The sequence below is a fragment of the Anolis carolinensis genome, chromosome 6 (assembly GCF_035594765.1).
Source record: "Anolis carolinensis isolate JA03-04 chromosome 6, rAnoCar3.1.pri, whole genome shotgun sequence".
Classification (NCBI taxonomy): domain Eukaryota; kingdom Metazoa; phylum Chordata; class Lepidosauria; order Squamata; family Dactyloidae; genus Anolis; species Anolis carolinensis.
In genome coordinates, this window is record NC_085846.1 from 15,904,751 (window position 1) to 15,926,378 (window position 21,628).

At 42.5% G+C, this 21,628-nt stretch overlaps 1 protein-coding gene across 1 annotated transcript; it reads right to left on the reverse strand.

Annotated features, from left to right (window-relative positions):
- Positions 1–1,158: 1,158 nt before the first annotated feature.
- Positions 1,159–21,462, reverse strand: cyth2 (cytohesin 2). Its single transcript, XM_008118460.3, has 12 exons — positions 21,306–21,462; positions 16,908–17,055; positions 16,207–16,273; positions 15,819–15,937; positions 15,496–15,576; positions 14,541–14,653; positions 12,999–13,147; positions 12,515–12,626; positions 7,653–7,729; positions 6,380–6,451; positions 6,105–6,259; positions 1,159–5,322 (listed from the first exon to the last, which is right to left on the reverse strand). The coding sequence occupies exons 1-12, from the start codon at positions 21,322–21,324 to the stop codon at positions 5,235–5,237; spliced, it is 1,200 nt and encodes a 399-aa protein (XP_008116667.1). The 5' UTR covers positions 21,325–21,462; the 3' UTR covers positions 1,159–5,234.
- Positions 21,463–21,628: the final 166 nt, after the last annotated feature.

Here is a 21,628-nt window from a genome sequence, read left to right on the forward strand (position 1 = left end):
AATTTTTTCAAAGGGAACCACTGCCCAAAGCCAACAAAGGGTCCTCTCCTAACAGGAATCCTTTATTAGACTAGAGCACTCTGAAAGATTAAATTTGCATGCTACAATTAATACTGGGGCACTTATTTACTTACTTTACTTACTTAGGCAATCCCTCGTTGTCCCAGTATGATGGCCTTCCAAGTGTAGTGACTTGGCGGTGGATAAGTGTCTGTGGAGCCCTATTCTTGGAGTAGGCCACTGCAGAAGGGGCAATGATCAACTTTCAACCCGATGCCCTTCTGGTAGGCTGCATCAGCACACAAAAGGCCCCAGACCCAATAAAAATAAATACATTTCAGGATAAGCATTTTGCCCTGAATAACTCAAAACTGAAAAATTTGGCTATTTTGCTCCGCCAAATCCCACATATCCCAGAAATGTGCCAGAACACCTATGCCACGTAACCAGCTGAAATTCAAACAAGTAAGGACTGACATATGCAACAGATCTTTTAAAAAACTCAAATGAGACTATGGAAGGCTCAATTTGCAATAAAACAAACTGGTTTCCCAGAGGTAGGCCAGCCATGCCTAGAATTTGGAACAGATTGCTTTTGGGGGAAAACTGCATTTAGCGGATGAATGCTGCACAATGAACCAACCAGCGTTCCCCATTTTGGAATAGATTGTCCTCTTGGTACTTAGTTGCATTCACTGACTAGAAGCATAGTAGTTTATTACGTTTGAGCAGTGGTTCCCAGCCTTTGGTCCTCTGGGTATTTTGGACTTCCAACTCCCAGAAATCTCAGCCATTTTACCAACTGTTAGGAATTGTGTGAGCTGAATTCCAAAACATCTGGAAGATCAACGGTTAGGAATTGCTGCATTAGAGGTTGCAGTTTTTGAGGCTGTGTGTCAAAAGAAGGCGGACAAACCCCTCTGGATCTGAACAGCTGAATTCTTCAAGGTCTTACCTCCTTCATTGCTGCTGCACCCATGTCCTTCTCCCACCTACATTGTCATCATTACATCAACCAAATTCTGACCCTTGTTCCTGTGTCAGTGAAGGTACACTGATTCAAGTCCCCCCTTTGCTATCCTCCAGCTGGGAAACTCCCTTCCTTTGGTCATCTCAGATTCCTTAAGACAAATGATAAAAATAAGGACTCCGGCAACATCTAGACAAGTCTGTAGTGTTTATATATCATCCAGAGATGCATACAATAAAATCTTAAATAATAATTAACATTTCTTCTTTAAAAAACAGATATCATTTGAAATGGATTCTAAAACCAAGAATAAATGCCCTTCCTTTTTTTTCTCCTTCTGGAACAGGTGAGGGGTTTGTAAAATTTCCCCACATCCCACCACACAATAAAGGTATACAAATCCACAATGGGAAGTGGGGAATGGTTTGCTTTCGATATTGCTGAGCAACATAAAACTAACTCTGAAAGGCTGAAAGAAGGGATCGTTCCAACGAGCCCAGTCATCCAACTGTCAGTTCTCTTATGTTTTAAAAGTAGGTTTTTAAAACCAAATAGGATAGGAACTTCCTCCCAATTTCCCAAACAGAAATTTTGGATTTTGAAGGGAGCAGAACCTCTTTGTGGCGTTTGGGAGAAAGGTTATCAGGAAAAAAATGCTACTTTGGGCCAGAGGAAATGGGACTTTAAATAAATATTTGCATATAACATGTACACTTTAAATTAAATTCCACCTGTTTTCAAAATGGAAAAAAGGTTACTTTAATTCCTTTGAACAAAAAGTACTTCTCCAGTTCATGACTGGAACTTTTATTCTAATACAAGCAGCGATTTGGGGAACATAATTTTAGTTATGGCTGAAGTAAGGGGAAAAAGAGCGAAAACCTTTCCACTTGCTATCAACCAGATAATTTTCAAAAAGAACAATTATTCGCTTTTATTAAAACATGTGTTCTAAATGTTTGGCCTTAACCTTGAGATGGGAGTTCACCCAAGATCCAAAAGGGAGATTGGTCTACGATTTGTGGAAAAGGCAGTGCTGCCTAGTGGGAATAAATGGAGCGAGGAGATGGGTTTAGTATCTAGCATTTCCTAGAATGGAGTTTAATGAGTAGGCCCTCAGTATCCAGAGGATTGGCTCCAGATACCAAAACCTGCAATGATCAAGTCTTACTAAAAATGGCAGTGTCTCCTGGAAGCCCCCAAAACTTCTGCTGGTCTTGCCATCTCTTTCTCTCACAAGCACATGGCCAGCCACAACTATGAATTTGCTCACTGAGGCAAGTCTTTCAATCCAGTCAGTTGATTCTATGGATGAGGAACCTGCAGATATGAAGGCCAACTGTAGTACAGAAGGGGCTGTTATTATTTTGTGATTTCTAGGACAAGAACAATGTTGAAAACTGTTGGGAGACAAGTGACCTTCACAAGGTCTAGTTCAGGCATGGGCAATCTTGAGTCCTCCAGGTGTTCTGGACTTCAACTTGCATAATTCCTAACAGTCCAAAACACCCGAAGGGCTGAAGTTTGCCCATGTCTGTTCTAGTTGATCCAACAAAAAAATTGTAGGATACACAATGCTGTCTCCTTCTGTTCAGTAGCCAGGCTAGCAAACTACAATAATGAATGTATTCCAACATTGAAAAGGTATTTCCAAGCTCCTTTTAGCACCGTAAAATAACTTAAATGGGGGACATGTCTAGCAGAATCAGTTATATACTAATGTAAGTAAATTCTGAGCAGACATTTTTTTTTTTCGTGTCAGGAGCAACATGTTTAAAATGCCTGTTCTAGCTAGACAAAAGTTTGGACCTTTCCATATCAGTTCCCAAATGTAGTAGTCCTCTTTCCTTCCTGCACTAACAGGCTAATAATTGATCAACATGAAACCGTTTTCTTTCTTTGCTGTCTACTGTTGCTTTGTCTTTGTTTCTTCTATATGGAAAAATGAGTAACAACTGTCATTTTGATTAAGAAAAAACTAGTTCAGAGTGATGTGTGACGCTTAGAATTATTGGTGTTTAAAGTTTAAATCAGACAAGACTTGGATTGGCTATTAAAAGATTTCCTGCAGATGTGGAATCCTGATCAGACTGAAATGCACATGGACTAATATACTGCCATGTTCATGAGCTTAGTCCCTTTGCAAGATCGGAGCTTTGTGACAAACTGATTTGCACGTATCCTGCAGAACTTGAGCAATTGGGACCATCTTAGGCAAGGCAGTGGCAGACAACCAAAGTTCAATTTACAAGTGAGAAAAATTGTGGCAACACAGACTACACATTAATTTAGCAGTCTTTGGCTGAGAGCTAGGTCACCATCTTTCTGGGTTAAGATATTCAGCAATCTTACTTGTTTCCTGGACAACCAACACAGATGTTAATCCTAGCTGCAAGTTTCAGCAAAAAGTCGAAATGTTGGTAAATTCCAACATTTTAACAATTCAGAAGCTAATGCTTATAAAGTAGCAAAAGACTAAACACGGCAATTGCCTCATCTGTATGGGTGCTAAACCCTTTGGTTTGGGGCCAGAAGGGAAAACTTTCAAATCATTGACGGAGTGGATTTTTTCCCAATTTCAATTCCATATAGAAAAAACGCGGTCATCCCCCACCCCTTACATGTACCACTGGATCAGGGGCAGATCCTGACCAGTGTATTATGCCGATTATAATGTCAGTATAATCAGATTCCTCTGTAAAGCAATGGAAACATCCTGGATTAACCGCAGAGAAAAGCTCCAGTTCTCTTGATCATAGACCTCAAGTAGAAGAGAGACAAGATGGGTTCCAGAGGTAATCTTCGGCTGAATCTGCAAGAGCTGTGGGGTGCGTGTGTGTGTATTTCAACATTGAGGAGATAAGAGTTAAAAGGACCTGACGGTTCCTGACCCTGTTCTTGGATGCGAAGTATCAAGGCTGTCAGTTGCGCTGCTGTGCTGGCAATTCCTGCTGGAGGAACTAAGGTAGTGTTCAATACTGTGTCAGTGGGTGTGCTGGTTGTCTGGGCCTCTTCTGTCCTCTGCTGGTTGCTGGTATGCTTATCTTTGTAAACCAAAGCCCAAGTCAGAGTGTACATAGAGCCCTTGCTCATATTAGCAAGTAAGAGTGAGAATCTCAATTCCCTGGATACACAGTGTAAATGGTTTGGCAACAGACTCATAAGGGGAATTCTGTACTTTAAGAAGGGGCCAAAGGCTCCTTTGGGGCAAAATCCACTTTCCACCACATCCCAGTCATAATTGAGTAGAATGAGCCACAGTTTTTCACCTTCTCACTTGAGTGCTATGGGAGATGTTTTGTTTCCCATTCTGCATTGACTGGTGGCTTCCTTTTAAGTGGGACAATAAACGCACCAGGTTTTAGTCTGATCTCTAAACACACTATCCAAGATGTGGAAACCATGTTGGGAAGAGCATCTGGTAAAGCTCCTAGAAATTCAGAGAAAAACTAGAGAATGGATTCTCTATCCCACTGACAGGGAAACCACCAGCTTCCACTTCTCTTCCCTGTTGATACACAGATCTCAGTCGATGTATAAAAGAACCCTGCACTATGCAGTGTATAAGTGTACACTAATGTATGCATGTGCAGTCCCGGTCTCACACCAAGTGTGGCCATAGGAACTGAAAATATTGTGCACTCTCATTGCTCTACCAACATTGGGATGAGGCTCAGGAAATAAAGAAACAGAACGAGTGTGGGAATTAAAAATCCCACAAAGCTAGCCTACCAGAAAGTAAGCTAGCCGAGTCCCTCACAGCCTTGATGTAAGTGTGGATGTTCTGTTGTTGAAGGAGTCAATTGGCTTTAAGCTGGGAGACTTGAACAGGAATAATTCTATCAGTCAGGAAATGTTCTCTGAACATGTTCCACATTAGTAGTCCTCATGGTCCCAATGGCGTAAACCAGCACAGAGACTTTCACCTGCAACTGCTGAGGGCCTCTTCAGAGAAGAAAAATTGCCATCACCAGTAAATGATGCCTCCATACTTTGCAGATACCATTGGATGACAGTTGTCCACAGGCAAATCCCTGTAGGTCGAGTTGAAGCTCTGGAAATGTGAAGGGGGCACCTGGTGTGCTGGCAGGAATGTTGTCAGACTGGCAACACTGTGAGTGGCCCAAGGAAGAAAGAGAGCCAACTGGTTTCATGGAGATCAACCCAGGTGGGTTTGTCAGCAAGTCCAAGAGGGGATGCAGGAGGGGACACAGAGAGGTGAAGGGGGAAGGAGAGAGATGGCAGGTGCAAGAGAATCCCCACCTCATGCCTGCTCTGGCTTCTGCTTCACTGAGATCCGTTTCTTGCGGGCAGCCAGCATCTCGTAGAAAGGATCCACGCTCACAGCAGCCCTGGCAGACAAAAAGAGGGTGCCAAGGTAAGCTATCCATTGGGCTGCAGCTGAAGTATGGAGAGACAGCCTCTCTTATGCCACACTTCAATTTTAAGCCAGTGTGGCATGAGGAAAAATAAGTGTTAAATGTCCCAGCTCAGTATACTGGCTTCATGGGAGGGAGAGGTAAGATAAGGGCCTTTTCAGTGGTGGCTCCCCGCCTATGGAACGCCCTCCCCATTGAAGTCAGGCAGGCTCCCTCCCTCCTGTCTTTCCGAAAGAGGACAAAAACGTGGTTATGGGACCAGGCATTTGAGCATGAGTAGCAGCAAAAATGAGATAAGAATATATGACCTACTGACAGACCCCACATGAACATGGAAAGCGCCTTAAATGTATATTTAAATGTATAATTATGTATATTTTAATGGCTATTCTTAATTTTATTGTAATTTTTAATCTTGATGGATTTTTAAATTTGATGAAAACTGTTTTTAATGTGTATGGTTATACTGTAAGCCGCCCTGAGTCCCCTGATGGGTGAGAAGGGCGGGGTAGAAGTGATGTAATAAATAAATAAATAAATAAATAATAGCACACTTGCTCCCTAATGTGAATCACTAGATGATATCTGTCTTCAATTAGGAGGACCGAACCAGCATGATTATTGGTTAGAATCCCACAGAGCTGAAGTCCAACAACATATAGGACTCACATTTGGGGGCCACTGGGTTAGAGCATGAATTGGGTGGAAGGCCAGGGTTTGGGATGCTCAAAAAGGAACCTGAAACTTATCCTCACTTGATGGATTTGATCCACTCATCCTTTTCCTCCTGCGTAGGTGCTGAGATTCGATAAACCATGTGGTTCCCTTCAACCACACGCCCGTCTGCCTCAGTCTTGCAGGCTTTGATTAGCTGCCCTTTGTTGTTGGGAATGTAGAGCTCAAAGCAGTTCTAAAAAATTGAGGGAGGAAAAAAACATGAAGCCTGTTACAAATTCTGGCATTTGGAAACACTCTTTAATCAAACCCCATTCATCAGACAGGAAAGTTCATATAAAGCAGCTTCACTCACTGGTTTCCGCGGGTCTTCCACTTCTCGGATACTCAGATTTTCCAAGGGAATGATTCCTCTTGGCTCCTTATCCTAGCAATGAATTTAAAAATATGATCAAAATGGAAGAGTCCCAATCACTGAGTAGATGAGATTTAGGTAGGGGAAAAGATGTGGCCTAAAACCCCCCAGGTTTGCTTTGACATTTGGGGGTAACTCTACCAACCTCAGTGTATCAGACCTGGCATTCAACTGGGATAATAAAGAAATTTGTTTCCTTCAAACTCATTGTCTGAGCATTAGATACTCATCTGTTTTGCCCCTAAGCCTTTGGGCTCACACATGGCACTCTCATGTTTGAAACCAAGTGCAATTTATGGCCATAAAAATAAAAGAAATGTGAAAGGAGCCAAGTGGGCATGGGTGCTGCTGCGTCTGTTGACACAGATGAGACTGAACATGGCTCCTTTCCTTGTGTTGGAAATGGCAACTTCCCAAGCCTGTCTCTAATTATTTGTTAATGTATATATTTGCTAACTTATACCTCTTTGGTTTGAGAAGGGTAATAGACATGTGATTGTACTGAGCACGTTCAGACTCAGGACTCCATTTTGTATTCTGTCTGCTTAACACCTCAGTGAGGGTGGATGCCTGTTTGCATCAGACCTCAGTGGAGGTGAATGCATGTTGTTGTTTGGACTTCAGTGGAGAAGTATGACTTATGGACTTCAGTGAGTACAACTATAGCTAAAGACTATGGACTATTGAGTAGGAATGATACCTTGTGTACTCAACACACAGAGAACTATATCCTATCTATAACTGAACTTTAATAAGAAATGTGCCTGTATGGTGAATTAATACAAGGTGTTTGTGAGTAAACAAGATACGTTATTTTTCAAAGAAGACTTTTTTTTAATCTCTGAGTGCATATTTTTAACTAAGAGGCTTCAAGGGAGTGTATATCTTTTGGGCAATTACAATTACAACTGGGTGCAGTTATTTCCAATACGATGCTCTGCCCATCTGTCCATTCATGTCCTAAGTAAACTGAAATCCTATGCCAAGTACTAGAGCATCTCCCATACCCTACGTTGCCACAGCCTTGCAGCATCCCTGGTTACTTTGTCATAGTTTTGCAATGCCAGGATTCCCATTACTCCCCAAAGCCCTTCCTACTCCTTATGCACTATGTAGCAGGTCACAGGACTGCTATGAACTGCACCCCCTGGACTCCATGACTGATAAAGGGAGGATGGGGTGGAAGAAGGTGGGGAGGGGAAACTGTACTAACTGTAGTGTATTCAAAGTAATAGAGGCAGTTGTCAGTCAAGATGAACCAGCGTCTCTTCCACGTCTTCACTCGCCCTCCTGAAAGGGAAAGCAGGGAGATTTGTGCTCGTCTTTATGTCCCTGCTAACTGCTAACCACTCCCCAGACCTCCTTGTCTTACAGCAGGAAGCCATGCTTACAGATAAAGCTAATCCAATAATAGTGTTCAATAAAAACACAAGGAAAAAAGGAGGAAAACAAATGAACAAACAAGGAAGCAGATAGAGGGGTGGTACTGCTATGATTTTGGCAAGAGGAATTATTCAAAATAACTAAACACAATTGCAAGCAGGGAGAAATGCCTAGAGAACAAGCAACCATGTAATCCTTTGCATTATAAATGCTGTTTATTCTGGCCTAGTAGCTGAAGATGGGAATGAGTGGGGGAAAGCCACCACTAAATGAAACAATTCCAACACCTTCTGAAACAGTTGGAGTTCTGTTGGCCTACCATGGGGATATGGACCACACGGATTGCACAGAATTTTTTTAACATTGCTATAGCTACTCAAGTACAAAAATACAACCCACCCCATCCACCTTACGTAATTAAAGGTTAACACAACAATACTCCAGTTAATAAGTGAGTAACAGAATGAGTTATTTTTTAAAATCATGTTCCAAATTCTGATTCTGATTTGTGCTTAAGCACCCTAATGTCATGTCGAACATTTACTGGTTTTAGACTACATCCTACTCAGCAAGCAGGGTACTGACCTAAAAAGAAAAGGCATAGTTTCCTGCTGCTTCTGTGAAGCAAGCAGACATGTTCCTGGCTTTAGGCTTTTCGTTCAATTGCCAGTGAAAGGGAGGAGGCAGGGAAAGGCAGAATTCCTGGCTTCCAATGTGCTGTTGGACTAAGTGCAACCCCTCTGGGAGGCAAAGTTTGCTGATGCACTGGATTCTTCTGAATAAAGGCCAATGCAGATACAGAAAAGGGCCTTTGGGGGGGGGGGGAGGAATGTTGCCCACTTCAGCAAGTGAACCAAGCAGAAACGGCAGGCTCAAGTCTAGCAATGTCTATGAAGCTGTGCTGTCAAAGGCTTTCATGGCCGGAATCACTAGGTTGCTGTGAGTTTTCCGGGCTGTGTGGCCATGTTCCAGGAGCATTCTCTCCCACATCTATGGCAGGCATTCTCAGAGGTTGTTGAGAAGGTCCAGGATGGGAGAAAAAACTCTTGTCTGTCAGAGGAAAGTGTGAACGTTGCAATTAATCACCTTGATTGGCACAGAAAAGCCTTGCAGTTTCAAAGCCTGGCTAATTCCTGCCTGAGGGAATCCTTTGTTGGGAGGTGTTAACTGGCCCTGATTGTTTCCTGCCTGAAATTCTCCTGTTGTTGTTTTTTAGTGTTACTCTTAAGTTTTTTTAATACTGGTAGCCAAATTTTGTTCATTTTCACAGTTTCGTCCCTTCTGTTGAAATTGTCCACATGCTAGTGGATTTCAATGGCTTCTCTGTGTAGCTTGACATGGTGGTTGTTAGAGTGGTCCAGCATTTCTGTGTTCTCAGATAATATGCTGTGTCCAGGTTGGTTCATTGAGTGCTCTGCTATGGCTGACTTCTCTGGTTGAGTTTGTCTGCAGTGCCTTCCATGTTCCTTGATTCGTGTCTGGGCAATGTTGCATTTGGTGGTCCCTATGTAGACTTGTCCACAGCTGCATGGGATACGGAAGACTCCTGCAGACAAGGGGGATCCTCTGCTTCTGGAAAATATGTATGGCCTACATATTCTGGAATATGTAGACCATACAGCCTGGAAAACTCACAGCAATTCTATGAAGCTGGCTTGTTCCCAGCTCCTTCTGTAAAGCCAACGGCTATTCCCAGTTTGAGACAAGGTTAATTTGTATGTGTGGACAGGGTTTATGTAAGTTGCTTCCTGTATCTTTGGGGGGGTGTGTGTGTGGATAGAGGCCACTTTGGGAGACTGGGATTTCATCCAGCCTCATCTCCAATTTCAATTTGAAACAAACATATACTTTTCTCTTTACACCTGTTCCCACCCATAAGTATCGTGAACATGTGGCCCTTCAGACGCTTCTGGAGCATAACTCCCAATATTTCTCACCAACAGGAGTTACATTCCAACATATGAAGGACCACTCTTGCCTCACTGCTGATTAAGACCATTGCTTAAGGACTCCTAGTTTATAACCTGTTGTCCATATTAATTTCCAGCAGAACTTGTTCCCTGTCCTCCACATTCTTAACTGTCCCTCCTCCCCAAACAACAGCCCCCATTCCCTCCTGGTGAGCACCGGGCAAACCAGCTCTCAGCTAAAAGCAAAATGCCCCCTCTGCACACCTACCTCCTGGGTTGGGGGCAGTATTCAGATAGTAGAACATATGTAGTCCGCACCGTGGGATGGTGGAGGAGAGAGGGGGGCAGGGCAGCAGTGGTGGGGAAAGAAGGGGAAGAGAGAGAGAGAGAAAGGTGGGGAACAGGGAAGCCAGGATAGAGAATGGGGGTGAGAAAGAGAGAGGAAGAGAGAGAGAAAGGAGAACAAGTTACATCAACATAAGGTAGAAGTACATGGTCAAATCAAAAATCCTCCAACACAGACACAGGCATTTGGGGGGGGTGTATTAGGACAGGGTTGGAGGGAATGGGGGTGGCGGGCACAGGGAAGAAGGGTTTAAACTTGATTGGGATGGATATAAGGGGACAAGCCCCTTACACTTTGCCACGTCATTTAAAAACCTAACACTAAAATTTCAGAGGGTACAGCTGCAGCTGTGGTATTCCCATTTCAAGACCACAAGGAAGCTTGGGCTCAGTTGATGCTAGACCTTTGATATGCTTTAATCAACTGAAACATTATTTATAATTGATATGTATATGTTTTTACAGTTTTATAATATTGTGTTTACTGTTATTGTCTGAATCTGGCATTGAATTATTGCCATAGCTTGTAAGTCCCCCTTTGCAGGTGAGAAGGGCGGGGTACAAGTATGGTAAATAAATAAATAAATAAATAGGGCGATGACACCAGGCTTTAACTTTTATTTATATCTGAACCAGGAGAGGAATTGGGGTTTAACACCTGTAACTCTATGCCTGTTTAAGCTCCTTCTTTGGGAGCTAATGCCATAAGCATTGGATCTCTCCTCATACTAAATATTCTTGTTTTGTCTTTTCCCCCGTCCATCTTAGTCAGTGTCAACTAATTATCTTCTTTTGTGTTCTGGCCTGCTCTGCTCTTGACATTATCCTGTCCATTGGAGGCCTTGAATGTGGTATGGCTTGTTCCCCTGAAGCCAACTACTATGTCATCTTAGTACTACATCCAGTTTGGAGGAGAGAAAAGGATGAGGCAGGGCATGCTCCTTATGAGACAGGTGAAATCCAAAATAATGGAGACCTATTTTATTTAACAAAAGTAGAAGTACTGTAGCTTCTGTTTCTACCCTCATGTTCTTCTCTACTGTGAACAGCCCCCAAAACCGGTGAGCTTGGGACTGAGAGCAGGAGATAAGGTAATCAAAGTAGGATGTTTGACCTTATGGTAGCTAACCTGACAAGGCATTAGGCACCACATCAACTTTGGTTGTAATGTGGGTTGTATGTTGTATGTGCTAAATGTGTTTGTCAAATGTTTTGATACAGCTGATAGGCTAATCAATAAAATATACTGGTAGCATTAGGCACCAGATGCAAGTGTCTTGAGCCACCACCACTTTACTCCCCATGCCTCAGCAAGCTTAGCAGACAAAATGCAGTGTTAAAAGGTGCCTGCTTGACTCCAGGCTGCTGGATCTGAGGTCAGGAGCAACCTCTGTCCAGCACATTCCTTCCTGAGCATACAAGTCTTTGCACTGGAGTTTGCTGCTCATTCTAAACAGCTGTTTCTGGTGTGAGGAAGCTGCCAAGGCTTGTGCTGACGTGTCTCTGAATCTTTTTCTTGTTTTTTATGTCTGGCCACAGTTAACCATCCCACTATCCCTATCTGAGTTCCAGAATGCAATAGTATAGAGGGCTGATCTTTGCAAGCCAAGATACTCTTCTTTATTTCTGGAAGTGACATCACAAACGTACATGTCTCTTGCCAAGGGAAGATTCAGTACCCTCTAACTCTGAAAACTACGCGGGGGCAGACACTGACCAAGTAAGCCACAGGTCTTTGTCTACAGGTCTGTCAAATGTGACCCCTTCCTCATGTAAACATATGCAAGCCTAAAGGCTACTTGAATAGCAGACACTCAATGTGGGTTTGGACTAAGCATTCAGCATCTGGAGAAGCTGCTCTTTTGTTTTCAAACGCAACTTTCTAGCTCTTGTTAATGCATCAGGTAGGTTTGAAAACATAGCAGGCAAAACTGGGTAACCACCAGACACTAGAAAGGGTCTTAACAGGTCTCTCAATGGCAGTGGACTTTCAGTTAAACCTGCAACTTCTTCAGCAGATTCCTGCGTGTAGAGGGAATGTGAAAAAGTCCCAGCAGACCCTCTCATCATCTGTCACAGGAGATCCACCTCAAGGAAGAGTCGGGGAGAGGGAAAAGGAGGGAGGATCCTGGTTTTACCCAGATCCTTGCATCCTGATAAACAGTGGATCCCAATGGGGCATACATATTTGTTGCTGGAGAGGGGAGGGAAGGGATACTGGGGGTGGATTTCAGGAGGATCCCTTTGATCTGATGAAGAGAGAGGTCATGCTTTAAATGACACAACAGGTGGGGGGAAGAGAGGAGAGCGCAGAGACGTGCAAAGATCATGGGGAAGCGGGGAGCGGTGGTGGGATGGGGCAAAGGGAAGGGTAGCAAGGGAGGGAAGGGGATAAGGCTGCAATGTTGAGGGGCAAGTGGGAAGGGGCGCGTCTCACCCAGCTTGAGGAGCCAGCCCTCGCGGTCGGGGTTAAAAAAAGTGTGTGTCAGGTCGTTCCCATCATCCTCGGGGATCTTGAAGGGCTCATTACGGATGCTGTCGTACAGGTTCTGGGGGAGGGGAGGAAGGGGAGGAGTTACAGGCAGACCACAGTTCTTCCCAAGGCAAAAAGGAAAGGAGAATGTGGGTGTAGGTGTTCGGCACAGAAACGGTACCATGTGGCATCAAAACACAGGCAAAGCGATACAGGAAAAAAGTGCTCCCAGCATTTTTGTTTATAAATTAAAATAAATCATAACTGAAGCCAGGAGGTTATAGCAAAACAAGAAGCTGAATCTTCTCGCACACAGGCAGAGGATTTTTGAAGTGGTGAAGATGAGCACCGAAGTTTGTACTCCCCTCAAAATGCCCACCCAAAGGTCATCCTCAAAGACCCATCTACGTAGGCCCCGAGCTTTGCATTCTCTCAACCAGTCTCTTACCCGCAGCAGTTCCTCAGGTAAATCTCCCCCATCGTTGATGCCACGGTTCATGGTGATGAACCTCTCGACTGTAGGCTTATCGCGGACGTTGGGGTTGTGGAGGCTCGTATTCAGCATGATCACAGCAAAGGAGAGGACATAACAAGTATCTGGAGAAATGGGAGAAAACAAGGAAAGTACTGTAAAGCCTATTTCAGTACATTTGTCCTCTTTCTTGTTTATGAAGACTTGCAGGTTAGCCTACTGTAGGATAATTATAATAGTAATAATAAACTTTATTTGTACTCCACCATCATCTCCCAGAGGGACTCGGGGCAGCTCACAAAGTACTCAAAGGTGCAAACACACAAAATACAAAAATTGCAGAAACAATAACTTAAAACAAGAAACAGCCAACACAAACATCACACTTCACAAAACCCCCGGTTAAAATCAATAAAATACAGCAATAGCTGCAGGTATAAGACAACAGTAATCAATCTCAGTCATGTAAAGTGCTTGGTGAAATCTATAGGTCCTTACGTATCCCATCACAAAATGCAGTCATAATTCAAAATAAATTTATTTTAATTTAAAATAATAATATAATAACTTTATTTTTATATCCCACCTCCCTTTCCCCAAAGTGACTCAGGAGGCTTACATGGGGACAAACCCGATCCAACAAAAATTAAAACCAAATATAGATTAAAACATCTCAATAAAATCAACAATATTACAATAACATAAAAACAGCATCTTCAACAGCCAATAGTCTGAGCAGTAATAGGTACTGAAATGTAAATTATTTCTTTAAATTAATAATTTAATTGTTAAAAATGGACCTACAGATATAAAAATGAAGACAAAAAAACCATGCCAAAGACAATACTTTAGAAGTAACTAAAAATGTTGTTACTCTATCGTGTTACTTGGCCTAGCAACTGATGAAAAGCCCTCCCTCTATCCCAATTGCCATTGCTATGACCTCTGAAGGAGAAAAGAAGAGGCAGTGCCTGCTGAACTTGATCCCCTGTCCCACCATTGTCCCTTTTTCCTTGAGTGTTTTGTCTTATTTAGGAGCTTATCGCATGAGGCAGACAAACTGCAATTTCAGCAGAACAACAGCAACTTTGGCTGGCAATTATCGCATAACATCGTTCCTCTCTCGCTGATGTCCCAATGGGAGACAGCCTGGAAATCATTTATTTTACACACATAATCCATTAATGGTCTCATTTTGTCAAAGAAGCACCTTCCATTGGGAGAGAAATAGAAAATGAACAATGCATTAAGTCCTGCTGCCATTCCTGCTGTAACTGTGATTCAACTAGCCTATAACCTGAGTTCAGGGAACTATCAAAATAACAATCTTTAAGACATCCTGGGAGCCTTTTTGGCTGAAGACCAGAACATAATTACCTCAATCAATATCTAAATCAGTAAGTATTTTGTTTTTTAAAGCTACATGTTACAACTGAAATTTTGGTTGACTGATTACTTTTCATCTCTGCTTACTCTCATGGGAAGAGTAACTAAACCCTTTGTAAGAGCATGCAATACCTGTGGATTGGAAGACCCCCGGGTTGCACAGACAATACCGCTGGGCAAAGGCCTCCATCATACGGTCAATTTTCTGAGCTTCCCCTGGCAATCGGAAACTCCACAGGAATTGCCTGGAAAGAGAATGGGGAAAAAACCCTGAACAAATAAAATAACATAGAACTGACCAGAGTTGCCATGCTACAAATATCTCACTCATCAATTTTTTTCTTTCTAACAGTAATGTTTCAGCTATGCAAATTAATCATATGCAGATAGGACAGATTCTACTTCTGGGGCAGATGTTGCTGAAATGATTTTCTACTCATTTACAGCTCTATGCATCTGATTTTAAAAACACTAGTATTTCTTAATGAATCTCTCCTGGATTTCTCCCGCAATTGAACTTTGTTGTATAGCTTGGGTGGGGAAGCTTTGGCCCCTCCCAACTCCTAGGACAGTGGACATGATCATGGTAAAGGATGGTAACAACTGTAACCTCACTGTAATTGCAATCATGTTTGGAGAGGCAAAAGCTCCTTGCCCCTATTATACAACAGAGTGCCCCAGTACAGTCACATTTATATTTAAACTATGAGTACATTCGACAGAATGCTCTCAATGTAGGACAACACAAGTATTGGTACACCAGAAAGTCTCACATCAGAAGAATGTGTGGGACCAAGGATCAAAGGAGAAGTTTTTCCTCTGTCACATAAATAAAATATTTAAGGAAACCACCAGTGTCTCTTCTGCTTGTGCCTCGTGACATGCTTCACAGATGCCTGCCTGGTTTAAAAAACAAATACAATAGAGTCAAAAACACCTGATTCTGACTAATTAAAAGGCCAACTTTCTGGTTCCATTTTTTTTTTGGACACAGGAAGAAGAGGGGCTGCAACTGAAAGGATGTAGGACTTTCCATAGCAGGCAAAGAGCACCATTCTAGTTGAGGACTGAGGAGTTGCATGCTTACCTGAGTGCTTGCACAAGGTTGAGATCAGTAAATTCATGCAAGTCAACAAAGGCATGGAGCACAGCGATATTAAAATCCTCCCTGTATAAAATAGGGAGAGAGTTCAAATTAAACCAGTCCCTTTTGCCAAGATTGCTATCATCTCAATTGTCCCGCTGCTTTAATCCAAATCTAGGTTCATACTTCCCTAAGGTGAACCTAGGTTCAGATCTTTCCCCGTGTTCTGAGAAGTTCTAATGTTCCTATAACAGACCTGCACCACATTACAACCAACCAAATTGCTTTGGCCCACCCACATCCTTTGTGTCCCCATGCCCTCTCACCGCTCGCCCAAGTAGTCGCCAATGGCTGTCTTGTTGAGTCCTTCTCCTTTGTAAAGGAAGCGGGCAATGTCCTCGGGGGTAGAACGCAGCAGTTCATTTTCCACCAGGAACTGGATTCCCTGCAAAATATAACAGGATCTGAGAATCATGGTGTCCAGGCATCTAGGTTCAACTCTGTTCCCACCCCCATCCAAATCTTTAACCTTGGGACAGACACCCTTCTTAGAAACCTTCCAAATCCTCAAAAACAGAATTATGATTTGATCCTGCTGGCAGAAAATCCAGGATTTACTATTCCTGGCAGCTGCTGTTCCATCCAAATACACTTATGCTAAGTTTCCCACAAAACCCTGAAATGCGATAGCATGCATCCCCAGTGCGTACTTACTTTTTTGGGATCCATGTTAAATTTCTTGCGGCCCATCCCCATCTTTCGGTTCCTCTGAAGGGTTTTACTGTCCAAGAGAAGAAAGTACACATATTGACCCTTTGATTCTTTACAAAAAGGAATTCAAACATCAATGCTATTTCAGACTTTGAGTAATAAGGAGTGCAGACATATGCAGGACTTGCATCGTTTAATTAATGTTATGTCAAAATGGAAAACTTTAACAAAGGGAAAAAGAGGAATGAGCTTTATTTTGATCTGGTTTTCAAGGAATATTATTTTACAGAAAAGAATTTGGTTACTACAATTGGAGATATTTTCAATGAACACTCAAGTGAGAATTTGAGAAATTTTTGTTAGTTATGTCAACTTGTTTCCCTTAAGGACAGTTCTCCGAATTTAGGGGGGGGGGATACTTTTTTCAACCACAACTAAAAAAAACTTGGCTGTCTCCAACAGCGACCAACAGGATGCTTCTGAGAATTTCATGAATGTTCATATATAGTGAACTAGAAGTGCTACAGACAAGAATTGAATTGAGGCCTGAAGGGGTCAGCCAAGTCATTTATCCCACTATTTTGTTATTTATACTCTTAAGACAGTAATGCAGCCACAGCCTCAAAGAGGACATGAGTGATGTCAAAGACTCTCTCGCCTGGAATCAATGTGGAGCCCCCAGAAGGCAAACAGAAGCCCCTCACCTTCCCTCATTGGCTTCCAGCCCCTCCACTTCATTCATGGCTTCACTCAGCTCATCTCGTAGCCGTTGGATTTCCACCAGCAACTCTTGCTTACGCCGACGGATGTTCTCCAGCTCAACCCTCTCTTCCGGCGTCAGGTCTGGAGGGACTGCATTAGCCAGAGGAAAGAGGATTGGAAAATGTAATCTTCTGGGTATTTAGACCACTCCTGGTGATGGCAGGATTGGAGACCATAGCCTAGAAAGTGGGCCTGGAATCAAAAGAAGCCCTATCTTTCCCTAAAAGCCCCATGGAAAAGAGATTAGATGACCTCCAGTACCTTTAAAAGCTCTAAAGAAGCTCAGCAGTCTCTCTCAGTTGCTTAAAAGCCTTCTTCTACATAGCAATTCAAGGTATGGGTACCTTCTACCCAAAAGATAAAGCAAAAGCATGGAGCCTTGATAGTCTCCGGATATTTTGGCCTTCAATTGCCATCAGCACCACCTAACAAGATAACAGATAATGGGAGCTGCAGTCCAAAACATCTGGATGGCAAATTATCCCCCAAATCCTGTGAAACTGCAATGTTTAGAAGCCCAATGAAAAGCATTCCTTTTTTCAATGACCACCCAATGCATTATTACAGAAGTGTACTTTAGACTTTCCAATAGTATCTTATGTCTCATGTCTAGAGTGAATATACTTCAGAAAAGTTGCTTTGCTGCCAAGAATCCTCCAGATTCCACTGGACTGCAAGACCCAGCAGACCTGGAAATGCTGGGACATTTAGGACATTTAAATGGCTAGTTGCATGAGTCCATCTTATTACAAAAGGACAAAGAAAGGACAGGGTAAGATGTACACCTTGGAACAGGAAGGGACAGTGAAAGAAAAGGAGGAAATGGGAGAGGACAGGATGCATATAAAAATATAAAAAAGGATTCTGTGTTGCAGGCTGCAATTTCTATGATGCAGTTTAGATTATTAATACTCTATGTATTTAATTGCTGCAATTAATGGATTAAAATACTAATAATATTTAGCATTAATAATTAGTATTTCTGATTTCATGATATTTTACACTTGTAATCCCCAATCCCTTATTTCTAAATATTTTAGCTGCTCCTTCAGGTTATGCTCTTGCATACAAAAAGTGGAAGATAAGGAACAAGAGGAACATACAAAGGTTATATTAAAAACTGGTCTCCGCATGCACACTGCAATCTCAATTAAAGGCAGCACTTAAAAACCTTGTGTAAATCTGTTCAAATGCAAGAATTGAACAAGCATGGAAAAACAGGACTGTAAAAAAACTAAGAAGGCTGGAAAAAGTTGAAGTAGACAAACTTTCTTCTTTTCTGAACACTGTGAACTTCCAAGTTACGGATGCAAACTTAAAAATAAAATTCAATGGGACTCACAATCTGCAGCATATGAAGTTTGGGAACCTAATGTGAGTCTAACAACACCCATATATCGAATGCTATTTCTTATTACCCTTTAAGCACCCCTTTTGTGCTCATGATGAACACACTTTTTTCAATGGGAGTTTCAGTGAACATGCAATGCATTAGTTCACCTGGCTGGAAAAGCTATTCATTTGAGATTTATAGCTACAGGATGTGTATAGTACAGAAACCAAGAAATTGAGCCATAATCCTTCCTCTCATCTTTGACACATGGACTACAAGACAGACAGCCTCACCCAGTGGTTGTAAAGTAATAATTAGCAAAAAGAATACTTCCAGACAGAAATGAGCTGTGTTTACAAGAATATATCCACAGCATGGCTGAAAGGAAAGTGAAACATACAATAACTGGGCATGAACTTTTTCAACCTGGGATTGCTTTCTTCTATGTAGAACAGGGATATGTACAGTGGGTGCCTGCATAATGCCGTGAATTTAGGCAATTCCATACTCTTATACACTTGCTAAAACCAAACCTTCAATTTATTTAAAGTGAAAGAAAAGATGCCCTTTAGCTATCAAGAGGTTTAGTAATACACTGATATACGAACCCTGAGGTCCAGCATACTTTGAAAGCTTTTATTACATAAATGCTAGCTGTAGCAGTAATAACAATTATACCGGCAGTAAAGTTGCTAGAGTGAAAACAAGAGAGGGCTACTGGACTTTGAATGGTGACACAGAAGAAGGAACTGTCGCTGTATGCTTTCGTGTCATCCCCAACCAATGGTGATGCTCAGGCACACCTGTCAGGGGGTTTTCTTGGCAAGATTTATTCAGAAGAGGTTTGCCATTGCCTTCTTCTGAAGCTGAGAGAGTGAGACTTGTCTGAGGTCACCCAGTGGGTTCCCAAGGCTGAGCAGAGGGTTGAATCTTGGGGTGCATCTACCTACTGTAAGAATGTGGCTTATTGTAATACCGCTTTAACTCTCAGGGTTCAATGTAATGGAATTCTGGGATTTGTAGTTTGGTGAGGCACCTTTGAGCAGAAAGGGCAAAAGGCCGTGTAAAATTATTATTATTATATTTATTTATACCCCACTTTATCTCTCCCAAAGGAGACTCAAAGCAGCTTAACATAAAAGCATCAGCATACAATTGTTTGCAATTATGCAAACATTAAAACAGAATTAAATATAAACATTATTAAAAAATTCTGCTGCTCAGAGGGGTTCATGGTGTTGGACCTTTGAGAACGTTTCAAGCCGCAAAGAGAGGCGTGTAATATTATTATGCTACTGGAACATGGCCATACAGCCCAAAAAACTCACATTATTATTATTATTGTCGTATTGTCGAAGGCCAGATTCACTGGGTTGCTCCAAACAGAAAACAACTAAGTGCCAGTTTACATCTCCCAAACAGAGGATGCCTCCAGGCAACAAAGCCCAGGCTACCTCTTTGAGGATACCCTAACAGATTGAATTTGCAGCTTTATGGCTACTCAAAGCTGTTGAAGCTTGATTAATTGCAACATTCACACTTGCTTCAAACAGAGAAGGGTTCTTTCTCCCACCCTGGATATTGCACAGACATATATACAATCCACTTGCTTCATTGTCAAAGATGCCAGCCACAGATGCAAGCGAAACATCAGGAGAGAATGCTACTGAAAACTAGCAACACAGCCTGAAAAACTCACAACTACTCATTATTAGTATTATTACTATTAAATCACAACTCCCAGAATTCCATAGCCCTGAGCCATGGCAGTTAAAGAGGTAACAAACTGCATTAATTTTACAGTGTAGAGCAGTGGTTCTCAACCTGGGGTTCCCCAGATGTTTTTGGCCTACAACTCCCAGAAATCCCGTTTACCAGCTGTTACGAGTTCTGGGGAGTTGAAGGCCAAAAACATCTGAGGACCCACAGGTTGAGAACCACTGGTGTAGATGGAGATCTCCCCGAATCAAGAGTCAGCGTGGTGTATTGGTTTGAGTGTTGGAGTACATCTCTTTAGGCCAGGATTCAAATCTCCATTTGGCCACAGAAACCCACTGATGGCGCTGTCGTATAATAATGCAGCTTCAGAATACATATAACTGCATTGAACTGGATTATATGAGTCTACATTGCTATATAAACCAGTTCAATGCAGTTAAACTGCATTATATGGCAGGATAGATGGAGCATAAAGGCAAATCCTGCCTGAACAAATAGCATGTGCTGAAAATTATGTGACAAGCAACACCTGCTGAAGTTTTCTCTTCTATGAAACCATTAAAAGCATAGGAGAAGTCCAGTTTTCAGTCTGGCAGCTCAGTCTACTTCTCATCCCATATATTGTATAAAATAATTTACTGGAAATTATTAGTTATTGTTATTACAACTATGTGGATCATGAATCAATCTTTCAGGGACCCAATTCCTAGCAGACCCACAGTCTCCCTCTTCCACAGTATTAGCCATAATCTACCTCCACCCCCCTCCTCTGAAATGGTACAGTCCCTCATTTAAATTCTAATAGGCTTCTTGACACCTCCCTTTAACTCCTCCCATCGACAAAATGGTACGGCCCAGAACCCACTCCCCAACGTTCATGCCATGATAGGTTTTAATGGCCTCATTTGATATAATAGGGAAATTTACTCTAGCCTTATTGCTATGGTACAGCTCAACACTAGAATGGTACAGTCTGAAAAAAAAGGAAAGAAAACCGGCCGGGTAATTATAACGGCATGAATTCGGGTCAGACCATCATGCAGTTATGTTTTCCCTCCTTTCATACAATGGAATAGCCTAGCTATGTATTCTCCCCCTCTGTTTCGTTTGGTTCGTTCCAGCCCCACCCCTCTTTGTAAGGATCGGCCCCGCCCCCTAGTCTTCTCGCACCGAATGGTTCAGCCCTCCCAGCCTATTTTCCCATTGTGGTTACAGGGTGGGTCCCAAGGCTATCAGCCCCCCCCCCTTTTTTTTACGCCCCTCAATGGATTGATCGAGAGGAACCTACCATAAATACCGTCCTCCATGGTGATCAGAGTGTCCCCAGAGCTCCTCACTTTCTCCTCGACTCCTTTCTTCGAAGCTTCGACGGCTGCGCCTTCCTTCTGCAACCGCCTGGCCTTACAACTGGAATGAAAGTTCCACCTCTTCACGAACAGCGTAGCCAATAGAAAGGGAAGATCTCGCCAACCCTCTGCTGAATGCGAGGAGACGAAGCCAATAGGAGCGGCTGTGATTACGATATACGTCTATCTCAACCAATCGGCGCCTCCGTAGTTGATATTGACAGGGGCGTTGTCCAGTTAAACTGTCCGTTATTGCCCATCGGAT